This window comes from Bactrocera neohumeralis, chromosome 5 (genome assembly GCF_024586455.1).
Source record: "Bactrocera neohumeralis isolate Rockhampton chromosome 5, APGP_CSIRO_Bneo_wtdbg2-racon-allhic-juicebox.fasta_v2, whole genome shotgun sequence".
Lineage (NCBI taxonomy): Eukaryota > Metazoa > Arthropoda > Insecta > Diptera > Tephritidae > Bactrocera > Bactrocera neohumeralis.
This window is the reverse complement of record NC_065922.1, coordinates 42510274-42529225: the sequence shown is the minus strand read 5'-3', so window position 1 is coordinate 42529225 and position 18952 is coordinate 42510274. Positions and strand designations below refer to the sequence as shown.

Below are 18952 nucleotides of genomic sequence, written 5' to 3'. Positions count from 1 at the left end.
GCAAAGCGAATTGACGATATCCGGTCCTATAACATTTAATTTATTCAAAATTGATATGGACTGAAAATTGAGGAAACTGTTGAGAGATATTTGTATTTATGTCAATAAATAAAATGTAAAAAACGACCTAAGGCTTGGTGAATTTATTATAAAAAAGTATACTTAAAAAAATACAAATACTGGCTCGATTTGTACCTTATATAGCATATGTTACGATTTCCAAGTATTGGAGACGTCATGGAAGGCCGTCTCCGGAATAATCTCGAGAGCCGAGGTGCATGCTGCTTGGATCACCTCTGTCGTCTCAAAATGATTGTCTTTCATCTTCATACTCAAAGAACCATCCACCGTCACCTGTGATAATGTTATTCACAAATTGGGGGTCACTTTCATTGTTATTGTAAGCAAGAGTTAGAGATGAAATATCCATCTCTTTGTGAATATGGAAATGCGAACTGTTGAGATTTAAATGATTCCGATCGTTGGGATTGTATAGCAGCTATATGTTACAGTGATCCCATGTTGGTTCCGACAAATGAGCAGCTTCTTGGGGTGAAAAGTTTGTGAGCAAATTTTCGGACTGATATCTCGAAAACTGAGAGACTAGTTCGCTTATATAAAACAGACGGATGGATTGACAGGGAGAAAAACAGATGCACATGGTCTAAATTAACTCAGCTCGTCATACTGATCATTTATATATTATTTTTTTTTTATTTTCAAAGTTATTAATATGTGGTTATATCTGTCGAATTTTAGGAAAGTTGCGCTGCCAATAAAAGTTGCCTATCTCAACAAAATTGGTTTCCTGTAGCATCCAGCTGGGCAATTTTAAGTTTTGTTGGTTTCGCCAGAACCTTTTTGCCAGTTGAAAAACTGCGTTACCAATTTAGATAGCGTAGCCTGCAAAAAAAAAAAAACACATAAAATAACACTTTTAATGAAACACCATAAAATGAGCTCCTTACCGCTACTCAAAGGCAGCATTTCAAATAGCTTACTGTAGAGAAAAGGAAAACCTAACCTCTGTCACATATTAAGAGTTTTCAAATAAAGCCAAAACCAATTCAGTTATATAAGTGCATATGCATGAGCTTCGGTAGATTACACAAGTTTTCTTGCTCGTAAAAAAAGTTCTTAAGCCTTTTACTCGTGCACATACTGTGCGGCCGGCGGAAATTTGACTTTATTATTGGTGTATGTCGTGTTGTTGTTTTTGCTGTCGTCAGCTTAACAACATCCATTAAGAGAAGCAGACAGTCGGACAAGCACACAAACAAAATATCACATGCAGCATACATTTTCAGTTTTTCGATTCTCTCTGGAGCAACAACAAGCCGAATTGTATAAAAGCGAGATTGCTGGGGGTATTTCCGGAACTCGCAAAAGCAAAACAGGATATGCAGAAGTAAAGTAAATGCAGAACATAACACAAGAGCGGTCTATGTTGTTAAAAGCATGCATATGCTCATGCAGTGAAGGAAATTTTTTATTATTATTATTTTTGATAAAATACAGAAATTGGATAAGTCGGTATTTGAATTAAGAATCAAATATTATAGGCTTTTAACGGTAATGAAATAGTTTCAGAACACTTCGTTGTTATATAGAATTTATTTATTAAGGATATACATAAATACAGAGTTTTATTCATATATATCGAAGTGGTAAGGATGCCGATTTGAAACAAATTGTGAAGCCTACCTGTCCATTGAAATTTTAGTTGTAGAATTAATTTTTGTTTTGCATCGGTTTTTTAATTGTTTCTGCGTTAGCTCCATTGAGAGTTCTTTCAAAAATGTTCTGCGCTTTTCAGACTTATTGGTATTCTACAGAGGATGACTAAGAACAAACAGCCTGTACATTGCAAGCCCAGCAATTGATTCTGCTTCAATTGAACAAAACACAAATTCAACCACACTCCTTTTTTTCTTCGGAGGCAGTTGCAACTTATTGCCTTTTATTTTGTCCACCAAGGTGGTATTCCGCCTAGTCATAGCTTGTGAAAAAGTTGTCTCTTGTCCAAATGTCGGTTACTGAGTCTCATAACGAGATTGCACCCAATACCAATATAATAATAATACACCCAAATATACTTCGCCCGCAAGTAGATAGTTGGTTTTTGCGTTTGTTGTTGCAAGTAACAGCTCATCAACGGTCAATTCTTTACCTGGAATGAATAATATCGTCAAATTCGCCAAGAATAATGCATGACGAATAGGTGCCAATTTGTCGTATTGCTCAAACCGATGCAGTGACATCTTCTTCTTTTTAATTGGCGTAGACACCGCTTACGCGATTATAGGCGAGTTAACAACAGCGCGCCAGTCGTTTCTTCAGTTCCGATCGCCGTTTTTTAGTTTGGCTTTGACCACCATACAGTTTGATTGCTTCTTCCCTGACCACAATATTTTCTCCACGGTTACCCTCAATAGCCATAATGGTCTGAGCATTATCATCTCTGAAGTCCAATTGGTCACGGGGTATCGATTCGTGCTTACCATCAAATTCACATTCTCTTCCACCATCATCAGAATGATATTTTTATTGAAATCATCATCCTCGCTATCATTAGCATTCAAATAATTTGAAATATTCTCCTTTTCTTCATCAAATAAATCGCCAATTCTTCATTCATTACAAAAAATATATTTGTCACAACTAAAAATGAGCTGTTTGCTTGAAAATTTTACGCGAAACTAATTAGCAATGCACTATAATCAATAACACCTTTGGAAAATTACGCTTCTTCATACAAAATATATAAATAAATATTATGAGTACTGAGTGCTCAAAGTCACATATAGCGTACTCACCATTAGAACACCGTTAGTTTTTTATTCTAAGAGCTATATACCTAAAATTTTGCCGATTTATAACTAAAATTATAATTTATTACTACGCTGAAAATAGGTCAAATCGGACTGCCTAAACCCCAGGAATTCAATATAAAAGCAAGTAAGGAAGGGCTAAGCTCGGGTGTCACCGAACATTTTATACTCTAGCATGATAAAGTGATAATCGAGATTTCATTATCTGTCATTTACATATTTTTTTATTTTGCTGTAAAATTAATTAGATTAGATCAATTTGTGTACTTTGAGTATTGAATTGTATTTTCATTTCCTAATGTATATATTATACAGAGAAGGCATCAGATGGAATTCAAAATAGCGTTATATTGGAAGAAGGCGTGGTTGTGAACCGATTTCACCCATATTTCATACATGTCATCAGGGTGTTAAGAAAATATTATATACCGAATTTCATTGAAATCGGTTGAGTAGTTCCTGAGATATGGTTTTTGGTCCATAAGTGAGCGACGCCACGCCCATTTTCAATTTTTAAAAAAAAGCCTGGTTGCAGCTTCCTTCTGCAATTTCTTCCGTAAAATTTAGTGTTTCTGACGTTTTTTGTTAGTCCGTTAACGCACTTTTAGTGATTTTCAACATAACCTTTGTATGGGAGGTGGGCGTGGTTACTATCCGATTTCTTCCATTTTGGAACTGTATATGGAAATGCCTGAGGGAAACGACTCTATAGAGTTTGGTTGACATAGCTATAGTAGTTTCCGAGATATGTAAAAAAACTTAGTAGGGGGCGGGGCCACGGCCACTTTTTCAAAAAAATTACGTCTGAATATGCCCCTCCCTAATGCGATCCTTTGTGCCAAATTTCACTTTAATATCTTTATTTATGGCTTAGTTATGACACTTTTTAGGATTTCGGTTTCCGCCATTTTGTGGGCGTGGCAGAGGGCCGATTTTGCACATCCTAAAACTATAATACTCTCCTTAGCAACTTTGTTGCGAGAGTATAATGGGAATGGGCGCTTAGTGCCCAACTCACGTTTCTAAGGTTAAATGGTTCAGTTGAAAACTTCTATTCCCTAATTCCTATCTTAGCAGCCACTATGGAATAATATTTCTTTGACATTCATTTGTGTGAGTTTATAAATTAGAGAAATAAGTCTAATAATTTCTAATTCCATCAAATTCTTTCTCTTTGTAATAGATAATAAAACACCAATGAAAACATGGTAATATGGTCAAATACAAAACAATTATATGTAGATTTCGTTCAGACCTTCCATTAGAATCAGTATATCCAATACAATGATTAGATTGAAATTAATTGATTAAGTCTTCTGTGACAAAAGATTTAAGTATTGGGTAGTCGACCAGGGTTTTAACCCTTAAGAGACGTGTGGTTTTTTAATGAGACAATACTTTTTTCGGAGTTGATCTTTTTGAAAGCTGTTATTTGATTTATACCCAGTTTGATGTAACATTTCATAATAAACAGGCTAAGTCCGAAACAACGTTTGCAAATCGTGCATTTTTATTACCGAAATAATGGTTCGAGTCGCGCGACGCATCGTGTGCTTAATTCGAGCAACAGTGGATCGGTTTTTCCAATCTAGTGGATAATGCGCATCATCAGAGACGTCATACAGTGTGCACCGAAGACGTTATTGCTGATGAGGAGCCGAGCACTGAATGAGTCCATACACTTTATGGAAAATTTTGTGAAAGTGTCTTAGTTAGCTGGCTTACAATATCCAATTTGTTCCAGAATTTAAGCCGAACGACCACAAAGCGCGTCACACGTTCGGTGAATGAGCCCAAACAGATGGCCTCCGACCGATTCCTATTCTCACAAACACAATTTGGTTCAGCAATGAAGTTCAAGAACCCACTATTTACTGTGCTCTATGAGAGGAGAGCCATGATTAATGACTTTTTCGTGCTTGAATTGGAGAATGCTGTTGTGAACGACCTTTGGTTCCAAGAAGACGGGGTTAAATACCATAAAACCAACGAAATAACCAATTTATGCAAGGAAACTATTAGTGAGTATATAAGCTTCCGTCGTGGGTCTGTAGCGTGGTCTTGAAGGTCGTACGATTTAATACCGGTGGACTATTTCTTGTGAGGTTATGGGAAAATGTTTGTCTACGCAAATAAGACCGAGACGATTGAGGCCTTGGAGGAGAATCGCTGACATAAGGCCCCAATTTTTGCGGAAGGAAACTTTCCTCAATATTTATTTTCATTTTTAAGGAGAAACTCTGCAGGAGACACTGCCACTAAACGCATAATAAAGGCTTATGCGTCATATAATAAAACCCGCTCCATAAATTAAGAAACAACAACACTATATTATACTCATATGTATTGCAAGAGTCTAGCAATTGAAATATTGTCCAACAATCCGTTTATCGGCAGCGCAGCAATAAAACTCAATAAATATTAATTTAATTGTCATTAAGCATGAATCCATGTAAACACACACACATACATGCGCACATGCGTTCATGAATTATGTAATTTATAAACCATTCAATTGATAAATGTTGGTTAACGACAATTTTCCATTTCGATAAACAAAAACAATGCGAGAAAAAATCAATAAAACAATGAAAGCTTGTGTAAGAGTATACGTTTATACAAACTAATTAATGACTCAGTAAATTATTTATACCACTTATATAACAGTTGCTCGCATTACCTAAACCATGCTCTTTTTATGACCGCGAGAAGGGGACTGGCAAATGATAATCACAAGCTGTTTGGGCGCTGCTTATAAGTACTTGTAATTAAGAGACGCTTCAATTACTATTTGAACAAAAGCGGCTAAGAGCAGCTGTGGAATGACTGGCAGAATTACGCAATTTTTGAAACAGTGGAACGCGGTAGGGTCCGTCTGCTCAGCCATGACGCGTACCTTGCTATTTGCGAGGCGTCTTTCGTTTACATTCCGGCAATTATTTGCTGCTTTTCACCTTTCAGCAGGCGCAAGCTGCTCAAAAAGGATATTAGGCGCATATATTTCAATTGCGTCTAAATAGGATCCTTTCGGCGTACATCCAAAACGCAAAATTTTAAGTAGTGTGCGCTACCGCGACCAACCCCTACCATAAATTTCGCTGCATACCAATTTAGTTGGCAACAAATTCAAGTACTTTGAACATTACAAGCGAAAATTTCGAAGAGTTCACTTAACCCTTTTCAACGCTTTGACGTGAGCTGAGTGCTGAAAGCATATTGAACGCGGCAAGCGCTAGTATTACAGTTTTACAAGTGACTTACAAAGCAACCGGGTCTTATAGCTGACATGAGTGGGGTTACGCTAATGGCGAGCCTACGTGAAATTTTATCCGTTTTCAATTAGTCTCAGCCATTTCACTCTCTTAAGGAAACTGAAAGTCAACTTGACAGACATACATTTCAACACAGGCAAGTTTGCCAGATCTAGCTTTGATAAATTATGGCAAATCTGATGGGCGAAAAGCAACATTAAACAAACATAAGTACAGTCATTGTTTATTGGGGGCTGAAAGGTTTCGCTGGAAGTTTTTGAATAAATAATAAAATCTAGTGAATTCTTTACCCTAGCAACAAACAGATTTTAGCACCAAATAAAACAAAGCAAATAAAAGCTATAAAAAAAAAGTTTTTTTTATGTATTATTTCATTCGAGAGAATAAACGTTGCTTAAAGCTACTGCTATTAGTTGGCGACTCAAAAAAGTGTCTATGTGTGTTTTTACGCACAGGATTTGTTTAACAACAAAAGGTAAAAAGTCTGAATGTTTAAATGTGCTGCGGATTTAAGTAAAACCCCACGAGCTAAGTGCTTCTTAGAACTGTATATACATTAGGGTGATTCAAATTTTTTTTTTTTTTTCGTTTGGTACTCGGAAAAATAGGTTCCTAGACACCTCTAAGAAAGCCTTTCCAAAAACCTATAAGTTTCATCATTCATAACGATTTTTTTCATTGAGTTATAAAATTCATAAGAAATAAAAAATTTTCCCAAAAATAATCAAACTTTAACTGTCAATATCTTTCAAACGTTTGGGTTTACGAAAAATCATGATAGACCTTTTTTGTAGAGCATTCAATTTCCTACAAAATCTAAGGATCAAGATATTTTTTCAAGTAGTTGGAAGCGAGACATAAATTTTTCTATCTGATAATAAGAAAAAATAGAAAACTGTATGTAAGAGGACCTTCCCGTTACAATTAAAAACACATGCTTGGAGAGGCTTCATTAGAGGTGTCCTAGGAACCTTTTTTTCCGACTCCCAAACGAAACAAAAAAAATTTTTTTTTGAATCACCCTAATATACATACATATATAAAGAACTAGTCAATGGTGCTCATATAAGCGAATTCCATAATCGCTTCAAATCGTGGACAGAATCTAAAAGTGTTTCTACGAAGAAAAAAATTGAGCGCTTTAGACAATATTGAGCATGCTTTAAAACTTTTAATATTTTATTCGAACAAATTGTATCTGTACAGATTTAATAATATTATACTTTTTTTTTTAATATAATTCAGAAGTTAGCGAAATTGAGTCGTAACTAAATTATATTCTTAATAAACATCTTTGTACGCTGAAGAGGGATAGTGTATAATGAGTTTGTCACGAATTTGTAAAATCCAATAGAAAATGTGGGAGACCCTAGAAAATAAGCATACAAGGTGTGTTCCAAAGTAAACAGGACTTTTTGAATCTAGCACCCCCTTTTACCGAAACGTTTCAATTGATGAATCAAGTTTATGGCGATGATTGCCTATCCCGTAGCAGAGTGCACGAGTCTGTTCAACGTTTTCAAAGTGAAGTGATGTGGGCCAATCAAAATCCGTGATTCCATCGAAACTGGGAGTGAATTCATCAAAGATTAACTGAAATCATCAATGAAATTCATGGAAATGGAATTGAACATCCAAAAAATCGATTTATCGCATTTTGACCGAACATTTGGGCTTACGAAAGGTGTGTGCACGGTTTGTTCCGCACAAATTGACAGACGACCAAAAATTGCTCAGAATCCAACATTCGAAGGACGATTATTTGAGCAAAAATCACATTTTAACCATTCGACTTCTTCCTTTTCGGAAAAATGCATTTACCCATGAAAGGAAAGCGTTATGCAGACGTAGAGGCCATTCAAAAGGCTTGCACCGGCATACTGGCGGCCATACTGGCCAACTAGCTAAAACACTCGTTCGACATGCTTTTGGAAAAAACTGTATTGAAGCAGAAGGAGACTATTTTGAATAAAATAAATCGATTTTGCCAAAAAAACCATTTGTTCTGTTTTTTCCTGTCCTGTTTACTTTGGAACGCACCTTGTATAAATGATCAGCGTGATGAGCTAAGTTGATTTAGTCATGCCTGTCTGTCCATCTGTCTGTCTGTTGTCTGTACCTGTATATCTAGTTCCCAAGTTTTTGAGATACCAATCTGAAATGAGCAGCTTCATTTATCGGAACCGTCCATATCCAACCACTAAAATTTAGCTGATGAATCAGAAAAATTAACAAAGCCTTTGCCATTGGGTGCAAGTCGTTGGTGGCATATGTCTCCAGATTCAGTTAGGTATACAGTTCCAACGAAAGTAAATTCATATTAAAAATTTAAATTTCGAAACTGTGATCAACGTTGAAGTGCCATCCCACAAAAATTACCTCAAAAAAGTACCCAAGAAATCGTAATTTAATTTTTCCCGAATAAATGATATTTCAAAATAAAATGATATTTCAAAAAATATTATTTATTAAGTTGCTGCGACTGTCCTTAATTACTATGCCAAATATGAGCGCGATCTGTGAATCAGTGTTTACAGCAGTTGCTTAAGTCGGTATACCTAGTAGTGCTTTGCGATTTTTACAATGGATAAAAATATCGAACAAATAAGTTGTCTCAAATTTTGTGTGCGGAATAGTTGTGAATGTCGGAAAAGGCTTACGGTGATTCAGTTTTATCAAAAACACAAGCCTACGCGTAGTATAAAGCCTTCAAAGACGGTCGAGAGATCGTTGAAGAAATGCATAGTTCTGGACGACGTTCAACCTCTTCAACTGTTGAAAATATTAAAAACTCGTCAGGCAAATGGAGATGGCAAGAGAGGCCCGCATCTCTCGCGAGTCCATTCGAATGAAGTTAGTGGATATTTTGGGTATGAAACACGTTCTTGCTCGACTTGTTCCGACAAAGTTGAATTTGGACATGCCTGATCGTGGGTATTCCGATCCCACACTCATGGAGAACATTATGACTGCCGATGAGACATAAATTTATGAGTTTGACATGCAAACAAGTCAACAATCATCGGAGGGAACAAATAATGGAGGGAAAACACGAGCCGAAACCGAAAAAACCACGACTAAAGCCGCTCAAAATCAAGGTGATGTTCATTGTTTTTTCGATATTCGTAGTTTGGTGCATCATGAATTTGTTCCGGAAGGACAGACGGTCAATAAGGAGTTCTATTTGGCCGTATTGAGGCGTTTGCGTGAGAACATCCTTCGAAAACGGCCGGAATTGTGGAAGAACAATTCATGAATTTTACACGATGATAATGCACCTTCACATCAAATCACGATTGTGACCGTATTTAAAGCCAACCAGGGCAATGAGTACCATCGATCACCCATCGTATTCACCAGATTTGGCTCCGTGAGATTTGTTTTGTTTCCCAAACTGAAATTGCCGCCCGTGGAACCCGTTTTCAGTCGCTCGAAGAGATAAAACTAAAAAAAAAAATCGCTGAAGGAGCTGAAGGCCATCCCAAAAAGTGCTTATGGAAAGTGTTTCGAGGACTGGACAAATCGTTGGCATAAGTGTATTACATTTGGTGGTGATTATTTTGAAGGCGACAAAAAGAAATATTTTGATGAACATATTTTTTGCATTTTATCTACAATTTGCGAGTACACAGTATCTTTTAAGCAACATCGGTTCCATAAAAATATATAACCATTTTATTATAATGTTTAAAACACCCATTTCAAATAAGAGTATCTTGATATATCCGTGCCGTTTCGGTCTCATTGTCACTTCTAGCAATTTGACTTCTTACTTTGTGCAATATTTGTACAGGGTTTGTCCGGAAAGTAATAGGACTGAATTGAACCAATTGTTGTAATTCTTTAAAACTTTCCAAAATAGGCTCCTCCTGCGTCGATGCAGCGCTGCCAGTGCAATTTCCAAGCGTTGAAGACGTCACGGAAGGCATTCTCCGGAAGCTGCGGAAGCGTTGGGATCCCGGCCTTGATTAAGTAGCTATTCACAAGAAAGGCGGTGTGAGCCGGGGCGTCGTCGTGGTGCTTGAGACGATGCCTTTCATATCAAAAAAGACTATGAGCATCGTTTTCAATTCTTCCAGTCTTCATCAGCGACCTCTTCCAGCTTCGGGTGCGATATCTTGTCGGAGATTTGCCCATAGAATTTAATCGCGTAGTCTGTAGTCTAACAAACACTGCATTTTCGACTTGCACCACTCACGTCGAAATGTTTGTTCTGACTCTCCAGGTGCTCGGAGACAACTGACCAGTCGCTCGTTCATTAGCTAGGAACGCCCTCTACCGAAACTAGTCGGTGCGCGCACGTTCCGAAGTACAATCGCGGCGGAACAAAATCAGTCCTATTACTTTTCGGATAAACCCTGTATTTGGGGCGCTTTTCATTCTTCATCATGCGACCTTCTTCTTCCTTAATTGGCGTAGCTTCGCGATTATAGCCGAGTTAACAACAGCGCGCCAGTCGTTTCTTCTTTTCGCTACGTGGCACCAATTGATACAAGCGAAGCCAGGTCCTTCTCCACTTGGTCTTTACCTTCCTCTGCTTGCGTCGAATAAGCTGGAGCATCCATATCTGCCAGCGTGCTTGATGAACTGTCGTATATCTGATCATCGTTCCAAATGCGATTTCTGTCGCAGATCTTTGCAGAATTTTCTTCGAAAACTCGTAACGTCGACTCATCGGTTGTTGTCACCGCCCAAGCCTCTGCACCATATAGCAGGACGGGAATTATGAGCGACTTATAGAGTTTGGTTTTTGTTCGTCGAGAGAACTTTGCTTCTACTCATCCGAAGTAGCACCGCATATCTGTAGTCTAGACAAAACATCTACGCAAAGTTATGACTGTCAACAGGGACGTGAGAGCCTAGTCTTGCGACGACTGTTTGTTTGATGACAGGAGATATTTCGTTTTGCCCTCGTTCACGAACCCATTTTCTTGCTTCCTTGTCCAGCCTCTAACGGCGCGGGTGTTGAGGCCGACACTCTTAAAGGATGGACCTTCTCTATTTAGTTCTGAGCTCGAACTATTTTCTCCAGAAGCTCGTTCATTCGCCTTGCTACGTTTGGTATAACGCCCTCTACCTTTTGGTGTTACTCAACTAGTTTACACAGCCGTATTAGTTTTGCGGGGATACCAAATTCACACATCGCCGCATAATTTTCCTGCTGACAAAGGCAGATTTGCTCTTGACGAAGAGGTGGTGTGTGTTTGCTGATGGTAGGCTTTAATCTTTCACACAATACGCTCGATAAAACCTCATATGCGATGTTCAAGCTAATCCCACTATTACAGATTGTTTTCGGAGAAATCCCTGACCATATTTGCTGGGCGCTTTCCATTCGAAAAATCAAAGCATCCGTCGGCCCCTGCCGCTTTGTTGTTCTTCAGGCGATTTAATATGGGAAGTCTGCTCCATCGTCATATGATGTTTGCCACCAAGAAGATAGATTATTAAACTTGCATAGTGATTTTAAACAAAGTCTTCCTCCTTCGTATTGCGCTTTTCTTATTATTCACTCCTATGTTACTCAACTGTGGATATGAGATATCCATCTTATTATGTGATCTTAAAATTGTGCGTTTTTTCAAACGATGCAACAAGATAAAGTCGATGTTAGGACCTACGTACTATAAAACCAAGTGATTTTAAATAAAGTCTTCCTCCTCTGTATTGCGCTTTTCTTATTATTCACTCCTATGTTACTCAACTGTGGATATCTCATATACTTATTATGTAATCTTAAAATTTTTTAAACGATTTAAAGTTTTACATTAACCAAGGAGGTTGTTTTTGAAAGTTAAAGCGAAAATATATATATTAGACTTGGCTGCGTCCATTCATTCCTTTTAGTGATGATACGACACTGGGGACACCTGGCAGAAAAATTATTTCTCTTTCAATTAAATTAATTTTTTTTTTGTAGTAATTTCTTCTTCCGTAAACAATTACATTTTAATTTGCCACCTAGTGTTTGTTACACAATATTATTGAAGTCAATTTTCAAAGCACTTAATGCATATCTGCAGCTAGACTCTAGTTTAGTTACTCCTCACATATTACATTCAAAAATAGCGAAAGCCATATTTTTATATATAAATTTCAGTAAAATTCTACAGAAAAGTTAGAATGGGCTACAATGGGAGTTTATTATTATTGAAGAACAATATTATTGAGAGCAAATCAATGCTACTTGTTATTTTGGGCTAATAAGTCAAATGCAAAACAGCTTTCCATATTTCTGCAGAAACTCTTCAGACAAGCGCAAAAATCATACTTTCGTCTTACTCGTACACAAGTATATTTACCGTAACATCTGGGCTTTAGATAGCAAAATAGTAAATCCTCTTATACGGACAAAAGAAATGATTAGCATTAGGAGCACCAAGTAAGCGGTGATGTCAAAGTCAATGCACAAAGAAAAACGACAAAAGTTTTCAACATGTCCTTTTTTCCAGCGACATAAGCAATTCCCAAAGCCCACAGTCCACATTCCTACTCAATGCTCTGAATAATTTACGCATTTCATTTATGGATTTGACTGTCAATCGCTCCCCATCGGACAGTCATTGCTGTCATAAAATTGGTTTAGCCTATTCGTTATCATGAAATCTTTAACTACAAGCATGTATATTTGCAATAATGACAACAGCAACAACAACAACATCAACTATGTGGTACTTTACTAGCAAATTGCACATTGAAGTTGACCTCAGAGAATGGAAAAAGTTGTCAATGTCATTACATGTTGGCTGATCGCTTACAAATACTTTACTCAAAGCCTTTTTACTTGCTATCGCGTTTATACTCTAGGCTTCCAACTCACTGCTCTCTTTTGGAGAAAAAACGAATATGAAGTGAAGTATGCTGGCGGTTGTTATAAACAGCTACTCGGCCTTTTGTCGTTGTCATGTCCTTCTGAGAAACGCATCTCGAAATTTGCATTTGTATGCCGGTAAATAATGATTACACTAAAGTATCGTTCAATGAAAGATTGTACATACTACGAAGATAGCTCGTTCAATTGAGATAGCTGTTTAAGCAGAATCAAAGGTGCACAAATCGAGCGTTGTTCGTGGCTTCAGATTCAGTTGTAATTAAAGCAACAGGGAGGCATATAATGAAAAAGTTAGAAATTAATACTTTGGTTAATATATTAATCACTAGAGGACCCGTTGGGTGTAATATTTAACGTCCCTGGCGTATTTAGTTATTGATTTATCACGCTTTTAGTAGATTTTAACAGTACCGTTATATGGGAAGTGAGCAGGGTTATCAGCTGGACAGAAATACAGACAGATAATTGTAACCCTATATCTATCTCGATTAGGTTTAGGTGATACATACAACCTTTAGGTGAACAACATGTTGCTACAGAATATATACTTGTATATAATATTGAAATATGGTTTTCTACTCATACGGTAAGGTGGTATTATGAACTCCACCAAAGACCCAAGATTGTAAACTTTTAATTAAACAATTAGGGCTAAGTTAATTTCTTCTTCTTTTTTATTGGTGTAGACACCGCTTACGCGGTTATAGCCGAGTTAACAACAGCGCAGCTGTCATTTCTTCTTTTCGCTATTTGGCGCCAATTGGAGATACCAATTGCAGCAAGGACCTTCCTTACCTAATCTCTTCAACGGATTGGAGGCCTTCCTCTTCTTATTTTTCTATAGGCCGTAAATCTTCTGCAAAACCTTTCTCTCGAACACTTCTAAGACTGACTCATTTGATTATATTATTGTTCATGTCTCACCACCATATAGCTACGGGAATAATGAGTGACTTAGTATAGAGTTTGGTCTTTGTTCGTCGATAGAGGACTTTACTTTTCTTTTTGATTTAAGTTTGATGTTAACTTAAATAAGTGATCCGGATGACTAGACGAGTTGAACTCCGAGTGACTGTCTGTCCGGTCGACTGTGCAAACCATAATTCAGCAAAAATTAAAAGATTTGGGAGCTATCGGATCGTTGTTGCTCCCAAAAAATGTTGTTAATCGAAAACTTATGATTTAATGGTTAAGTTGAAAACTACATCTTATAGCTAACATAATATGTCATTTAGGGGCTTCAAAGAAAGCGATGTAAAAGTTAACACTGCGCATGTCACCGCTCACCTTTGGGAGAAATCGTAAATCATAGGAGATACTCTATAAATTTCAACCACATGTGGTGTATAACATTAGCTGGAACTTTTCATGTTACATTCGCAAAATAAACGAAATCGGACTATGACCATGGCAATTTCCCATATGTTTTTATTATAATTCCGTACAATTCATTCACTTGGCGTAAAATGTTTCCTTCAAATTTTAAAATTTGGTGATTAGGAGATACCATAATATACAAAAACTTTATTTTTTTATTGTATGTTTCCAAAAATAAAGTGAATCTTAAATCGGTGAAAGAGTTAAAGTATATTCCAGAAATCGAGTTTGAGAAGTGTTTCGACGATTGGAGCAAAGCAATCGAATGGGAACTATTTTGCAGACGACAACATTAATTTAGACGAGTGAATAAATATTTTTTTTTAATTTTCCGAAAATTTTGTCAACACCTGCCAATACTTCACCGCCATTGAGAGATATTAATTGTGAGAGTATGAAATGTTCGGTTACACCTGAACTAAGCCATTCTTTATTTGTTACGGTAACACCAGAATATATAGTATATCCCATAAGTATTATGTCCAATGCGAGCTGAAATATTTTTTTAGCAAGGCCATTTGAACTCTGAGAGAATGATTGCAAAGTGATACTGAATTCACGCAATTCTTACGATTAGTCTCGCAAAATCTTTGGCATTCATGAAAACTTTTTCCGTTTTGCACTTAAATTTTGAACCAATATATTTAGGCATATGTTAATTAGTTGAAGTTTTTAGATTCAACTCCGATTTCTATTTTTGATAGAATACGATAAAAAATGAATAAATTCTTCGGATTTGCTGGAGTATTTGTTATGATATCTCTTTTGGAAGTCTAAAGAAACATGATATTTTGTATTTAATGGGGATAGAGTAAGCCCCGAATTATTATGATTTGTAGGGCATTGAAATAGTATAAACTGCTCCAAAATGCTCAGGATATAAAGCTTTCGTGATCAAAAATTAAAATAGAAAACTAAAATTATGATAGTTTTACTGCATAATTTTGATTAAAATTGGTTGAACTATTTAAGAAATTCTTAGATGAAATATTATTTTAATTAAGTTAGCTATAATTTAATTAAATTGAACACCATATTCTACCATATATTAAATCCATAACTAACATTTTTTACACCAACCTCTTCTTTCTGTTTTCAATAGATACATCTACGTGTGTCACGCGCCCATGGCACGTACATGGTGCACCATGCCACGCGTCAAACGATCAACAATCTACATCGCCCTCGCCGCTTTCCTGCATCAGCTGACACGGTTTTTCGATCGCACCTACTTCCCGGTCACCATCGAATGGAACGGCCAGCAAACGGAGGTGTGCCATGTGGAAACCTCCGATTGGGTATACAATTATGTCGGCGAAGACCTCTACTTTTCCATATATTTTCTATTTCGCGTAGTATTCGTGCACGTGGTACCGTGCATCTTACTCGTCACGCTGAATGTGCTGCTCTGGCAAGCCATGGAAGAAGCGAAGGAACGACGCAAAGCGCTCTTCCGCGATAATAAGAAAGTAGAGAGCCGCAAGGTGCGCGACAGCAACTGCACCACATACATGCTGATTACGGTGGTCTCGGTCTTTCTAGCTGTTGAAATACCCATAGCAGTGGTGACGGTACTGCACATCTTCTCCTCGTTAATGGGCGAATTTTTGAATTATCGCATGGCCAATATATCCATAATGTTTACGAACTTCTTCCTCGTTGTTAGCTATCCGATCAACTTCGGCATCTACTGCGGCATGTCGCGGCAATTTCGTGAAACCTTCAAAGATATATTTTTCGGTCGCTTTCTCACCAAAAAGGATGCTTCATCGAAATACTCCATTGTTAATGGACCACGCACCTGCACCAACACTAATGAGACTGTGCTCTAGTAAATGGTGATGTGGGTACCGTTTCGCGGCGCTGCTGCTGGTGGCGCGAGCAAATGGCGAAATGGTGCGATGGCCGCTAAGGTGGCGAATAAAACGCGACGGCGTAGCGAATACAAAACGAACGTTGATATTATAGCCGAAGAGTCGGTTGTGGTGGTGGTGGCCGCACAAGAGGTGGCACGGAATGAGGTTAGAGTGCTAAATGAGGACGGCGAGCGCGCCAAAGTTTCGGTATAACTGCACATAAGGGTTATTAGTAGCGGAAATACATACATACATAGGTATTCAAAATATATTTTTACACAGCATAATTGGGAGAAATTGAAATAAATTAATAAGCAAAGTGTTATTAAGCTGATTTAAATGCAAAAGTATTGTGAAAACATAAAATTATTTGTACATACTTACTGGCATATATTAAGTAAATGCTAAGCTCGAAATTAGTTAATCGATGTCTGCTAAGCACTTTCCGTTATAAGTTTCTCATTGTTATATCTGTGGAGCACTTTAGTATATTTAAGCTGCCAAGCCAAATGTAAATACAATTCCCACACGCAACAGACCTTTTGTTAGCTCAAGGCTTAATTTAATGGAAAGCCTTAAACCACAGCAGCACAATGCCAGCTACTTGTGTACATAGCAACCTGAGCACACTCCTTAAAAAATATATATATTAAGTCTGCACTAAGCTGTTCAATGCAATTGCGACTAAGTAAGCCTTTGCTGGAATAAATAGAAATTATAATTTGTGCAAATAAGTATATAAATCTGATGGCTTACGCCTCAGACGACTTAGCAGCAAGTGTCGGCGTGAGCGCGCTTTTACTCTTAGCTTGTTTAGTTCGTATTAAACGCTTGTGCAAGCTGGATTAAATACCAAATTTAATGTAAAAAATTAAATATGAAATTCTTAGATTTTATAGTTAAGAAAAACAAAAACAAAAATGCACTTGAAATTATAGTGAATTGTGTTTTAACTGTAAGGCAAGTAAGAGTTAGTGGCAAGTCGCGAGGAAATTAACGAATACTCATTTAAATTTGTAAACCTGCTGAGCCCCTACGTTTACCGATTTAAATGATTAGCGATGAGCCTGTGCTTGCGCAGGTAGTTGAGTGTGTCTCTGTATAACCGTTAAGTGCGGTTAGTTACGTTTTAAATGTACCAATTACACACACACACACACACATAGATATCTAAACGTTATATAGTAATATGAGTTGAAATCTTAACATTAAGCGTGTGTATGTATATGTTATGAACAAGGCTGTAAGTAAATGCTAAAACTACTTTTTAACGAAAAATATAAACAAACAAAGCAACTTAAAATTTAGTATTTCTGCTTGCTGCAACATTCAATTATTGTAAATACTTGTTTTAGCTACCTAAAAGCTAACCCATAAACAAAAACAAGCAGGATGTAAGCAGAATTTGTGGCGGTAGCATGCAACTCTGGCATAATTTTTAATATGTAGTGTTTTATAATAATTCCATAACTTTGTTGCACTGGCCGGATATGGAATGCGATTTTAATGGAATGAAATAATTACGAATACTTTTAAGCTGCGATAAGTCTAAATATAGAAATCAAACTAAATATTGTAAATGTTGCGCTGAATTGCGAAATAAAATTTCAAACTGGTGTGAATTACGATCTACTTGAATTTGAGTTTTATCTATGATTGGAAATGGTGTGTGTGATAGCTGGAAAAATTTAGTTAAGGTGAGAGTATGCATTCTGTGCTCGAACTGCAAAAATAAGTAAGCGTGAAATTCCGATTCAGCATTTCTTAGTATTTGTACAGAACGGAGGCAATATGATATTCATAATAATTTGCTTTAAAGTTAAATTTGAAAAGCATTACTCACCAGTGAATCGAACAAACTATGGCAGATGTTCAAACACACGAGCAGCACGAGTTAGTGTTATAATTCTTTATTCTCTAGTGTGGAAATACTTCTTTTCGTGTTAAGAAAGTTACTGTAATCGTTTAATTGTTTTTGTTTTTTTCTAAATAATTATATTTCATTTTAGGTTTTAAGTTTTAGAAATACAAGAAAACAATAAATTTTAATTTTTATTTGTAATTTGAAGCATTCAAAGTAGTAAAACTGATCTAAAATATGCAAAACAAAACTTATTTATGTAAAGGCTGACCCATTTCCAACTTTTCCACTTTTTTAGAGAACAAATTCAGAAACTTCAAATTCAATAGGGAAGATTAATTACACTAGTTTACAGTACATTTGTTGCCGAAGAAATTTTAGCTGTTGCTGACTGCATATAATATGCTATTTTAAAAAATATAATTTAAATATTTTTATCAGCTCTAGTTTCAGAGTTTCAGCTATGTAGGTATTACACAGAAAAAAACATGTATTTATTAAGAAAAATTTTATTAAGAAAAATAATTAATCATTAAGTTCTAAAAAACTTCGTTTGAAAGCTCTTCTAAGTTGTGTAGACTTTGGAAAATGACGTATTAGAGACCAACAATAGTCAGACATCATATTTGTATCCCAGAAACCCTGATAGCGCTCTTCCATGACGCGTAAGTCTTGATGCTTACGCTCTCCCTGCTCTTCGCTCATATCTCCTAAATTTTCCGGAAACCTCTCTAGGTGACTATGGAAGAAGTGGAGTTTTATACTCATATTGTATCCCAAATTTTTTAATTGTAGCAGAAGGTCTTCTACAAGTTCAATATAATTTTTAGATTTTTTATTTCGGAGAAAATTCTGCATCACAGACACGAATGCTGTCTAAGCCTTTAGTTCTGACTCAGTCATAGAATTTCTAAATTGAGTAT

At 36.6% G+C, this 18952-nt stretch overlaps 1 protein-coding gene across 1 annotated transcript in view; it reads left to right on the top strand.

Moving 5' to 3' along the window:
- LOC126758104 (sex peptide receptor) overlaps positions 1-17800 on the top strand; it is a 122826-nt gene extending 105026 nt beyond the window's left edge. Inside the window, exon 7 of the mRNA XM_050472136.1 lies at positions 15415-17800. Coding sequence (XP_050328093.1) covers positions 15415-16144 — 730 coding nt within the window. The 3' untranslated portion in view covers positions 16145-17800. The remainder of the gene's footprint in view (positions 1-15414) is intronic.
- The last annotated feature ends 1152 nt before the right edge of the window (positions 17801-18952 follow it).